General features: G+C 43.0%; 1 protein-coding gene across 1 annotated transcript; it reads left to right on the top strand.

Annotated features, from left to right (window-relative positions):
• Positions 1–661: 661 nt before the first annotated feature.
• Positions 662–1,207, top strand: LOC115951741. The gene has a single exon (XM_031068893.1). It carries the CDS (start codon positions 662–664, stop codon positions 1,205–1,207), a length of 546 nt encoding a protein of 181 aa, XP_030924753.1.
• The last annotated feature ends 1,621 nt before the right edge of the window (positions 1,208–2,828 follow it).

The following is a 2,828-nucleotide window of genomic DNA, read 5'->3' as shown; positions in this document are numbered from 1 at the left end:
TAGATACTGGGAGATGTTTAACGAAATAGAAGGAGAGTATGATGATGTGGCCATTAGCACTTTTAAGGCTGGTCTTCCAGCCAAGCATGATTTGAGGAAATCTCTAACTAGTAAACTTGTTACCAGTGTACGTCAACTGATGGATCGGATTGACAAGTACAGAAGGGTAGAAGAAGACCAATAACAGGGAAAAGTAAAGACTAAGGTAATCCCTTAAGAGATGAGAGATTTTATGTCGGACCGGTACAATAATAACCGACCTCGAAAAGACTTTGTTGGGTAGCCAGGATCTGCTAACACCCAGGTGGTTAATGTTGTGTTTCGAGAGCTAGTGCAGCAGGTGTTGGAGAAGATTAAGAATGAGTTGTTCTTCAAATGGCCAAATAAGATGGCAGGAGATCCTATGAGACGCAACCGGAACCTTTATTACCAATATCATCAGGACCATGAGCATACCATCGAAGATTGTAGAAACTTGTGGGACCATTTAGACTAGTTGGTCCAGGAAGGAAAATTGAAGCAACTCCTGCATCATTCCAGTGGACGGGGAAGCCAAACAGGTTCAGAATTTCAAGGAGATGTTTCTTCAAGACTTCCTCTCGGCATAATAAATGTCATATTTGTTGCCCCAGGGAGAACCAGATCATATCCCTCCAGGATAATGTCGGTATCCCGTTACCCAGCCGAGGAGTCTAGTTCAATGCCGAAGAGAATCAAGATGGGTACCCCATTGGTGTTAGGTTTTTCAGATGAGGACAAAATTAGAACCATACAGCCACATGATGATACTTTAGTGGTCACACTCAGGATTGGTGGGTACGATGTGAAAAAAGTGATGATTGACCAAGGCAGCAGAGCTGAGATAATGTATTCCGACCTATATAACGGGCTAAATCTGAAACTTGAAAACTTGTCAGCCGACAGTTCTCCTTTAGTGAGTTTTGAAGGAAAAATGGTCATTCCGAAAGGTCAGATCAGATTACCCGTGCAAACCGGCCCAGATGTGGTAGAGGTGGATTTCATTGTTGTAAATGCTTTCTCTACCTACACGGCCATTATGGGCAGACCCTGGCTTCATACCCTAGGGGCTGTCTCATCTACTCTTCACCAGAAGATGAAGTACCCATCTAGAGGCCAGGTTTTGGAGATAGTAGGAAATCAATCTACCGTCAGACAATGCCTGGTAGTGGATCCAACATCGGCCTGAGGTTGAAATCTCGACCACTGCTGATAACGACTTATAGCAATCAGAAACTTCAGCGTTGTCCATCAATGGACCAGCTGACGAAGCGAAATGTGAAGATCTAGAGAAGGTAGTTGTTGGCGAAGATCTGTAGAGGTTCTTTAAGGTTGGAGCTCAACTGTCTATGCAAGAGAATGATAACTTGGTTGAATTCTTTAGGAAAAATGTTGATGTGTTTGCATGGAGCGCGTATGAAGCCCCGCGTGTAGATCCAAGTTTCATTTGTCATCATCTGAATGTTAACCCTTCTATTACCCCAAAGATACAGCCACCTCGACGTCCATCAAAAGAGCATGTCAAGGCTATCAGAAATGAAGTAACCAAGCTCAAACAAGTAGAGGCTATCAAGGAAGTTTTCTATCTTCAATGGTTAACTAACACAGTGGTGGTGAAAAAGAAAACTGGGAAATGGCGTGTGTGTGTGGATTTCACGGATTTTAATAAGGCTTGTCTCAAAAATTCTTTCCCTATGCCTCGAATAGATTAGTTGGTGGATGCGACGGTAAGTCATCCTCGGATGAGCTTTTTGGATGCCTTTCAAGGATATCACCAAATACTATTAGCGTTGAACGATCAGGAAAAGACAGCTTTTGTCACTCTCATTGGAAACTATCAGTACAAAGTGATGCCCTTTGGTTTGAAAAATACAGGGTCTACTTATCAACGGATGATGACTAAAATGTTTGAACCACAGTTAGGCAGGAGCATCGAAGTCTATATCAATAATATGGTTGTAAAGAGCAAGGTAGCATCAGGGCACGTGGAAGACCTCACAAATGTCTTTGAAGTTCTGAGGAAGCATAAATTACGCCTAAATGCATCCAAGTGTTCGTTTGGTGTAGGTTCAGGAAAGTTTTTGGGTTACATGGTGACTCCCAGGGGAATTGAAGTAAATCCATATCAGATTAAGGCCATTAATGGCTTACGAGCACCTCAGAATCTCAAGGAGGTCCAGAAACTGATCGGGATGACTGCTACTTTGAATCGATTTATATCCAAGTCAGCAGATAGGTGCAGACCCTTTTTCCTTTTACTGCATAATTGGAAAGGATTTAAATGGACCGAGGAGTGTGCTCTAGCCTTTCAACAGCTTAAAGAGTACCTATCTCGGCCACCCATCATATCCAGTCCCGAGGTGGACAAGGTTCTGTTTGCTTACCTGGCGGTAGCCCCTCACACGGTAAGTTTTGTTTTGATATGAGTAGATGGTGTTATCCAAAGACCAGTCTATTACGTAAGTAAGTCGCTTCATGAAGCCGAGGTTCAGTATTTATCACTGGAGAAGGCCATTTTGGCAATAGTACATGTTACACGAAAACTCCCCCATTATTTTGAGGTGCACGCCGTGGCTGTTCCAACTTAATTACTGCTCAAATCAATACCGAGAGGATTGCTAAATGGGGCACGATTCTAGGAGATTTTGACATCAAGTACATGTTTCGTACCTCTGTAAAAGGCCAAGTCCTCGCCGATTTAGTAGCCGAGTTTGCTGAATTTCCTGAAGAAATAGATGCGAAGTAGCATGGAATGGATGAAAAATCAGTTGGTTTAATCTCCGCCCAATACCCCTCACCCTGGAAAGTAT

The sequence above is a fragment of the Quercus lobata genome, chromosome 7 (genome assembly GCF_001633185.2).
Source record: "Quercus lobata isolate SW786 chromosome 7, ValleyOak3.0 Primary Assembly, whole genome shotgun sequence".
NCBI lineage: Eukaryota > Viridiplantae > Streptophyta > Magnoliopsida > Fagales > Fagaceae > Quercus > Quercus lobata.
This window is presented reverse-complemented; position numbering and strand designations above follow the sequence as displayed.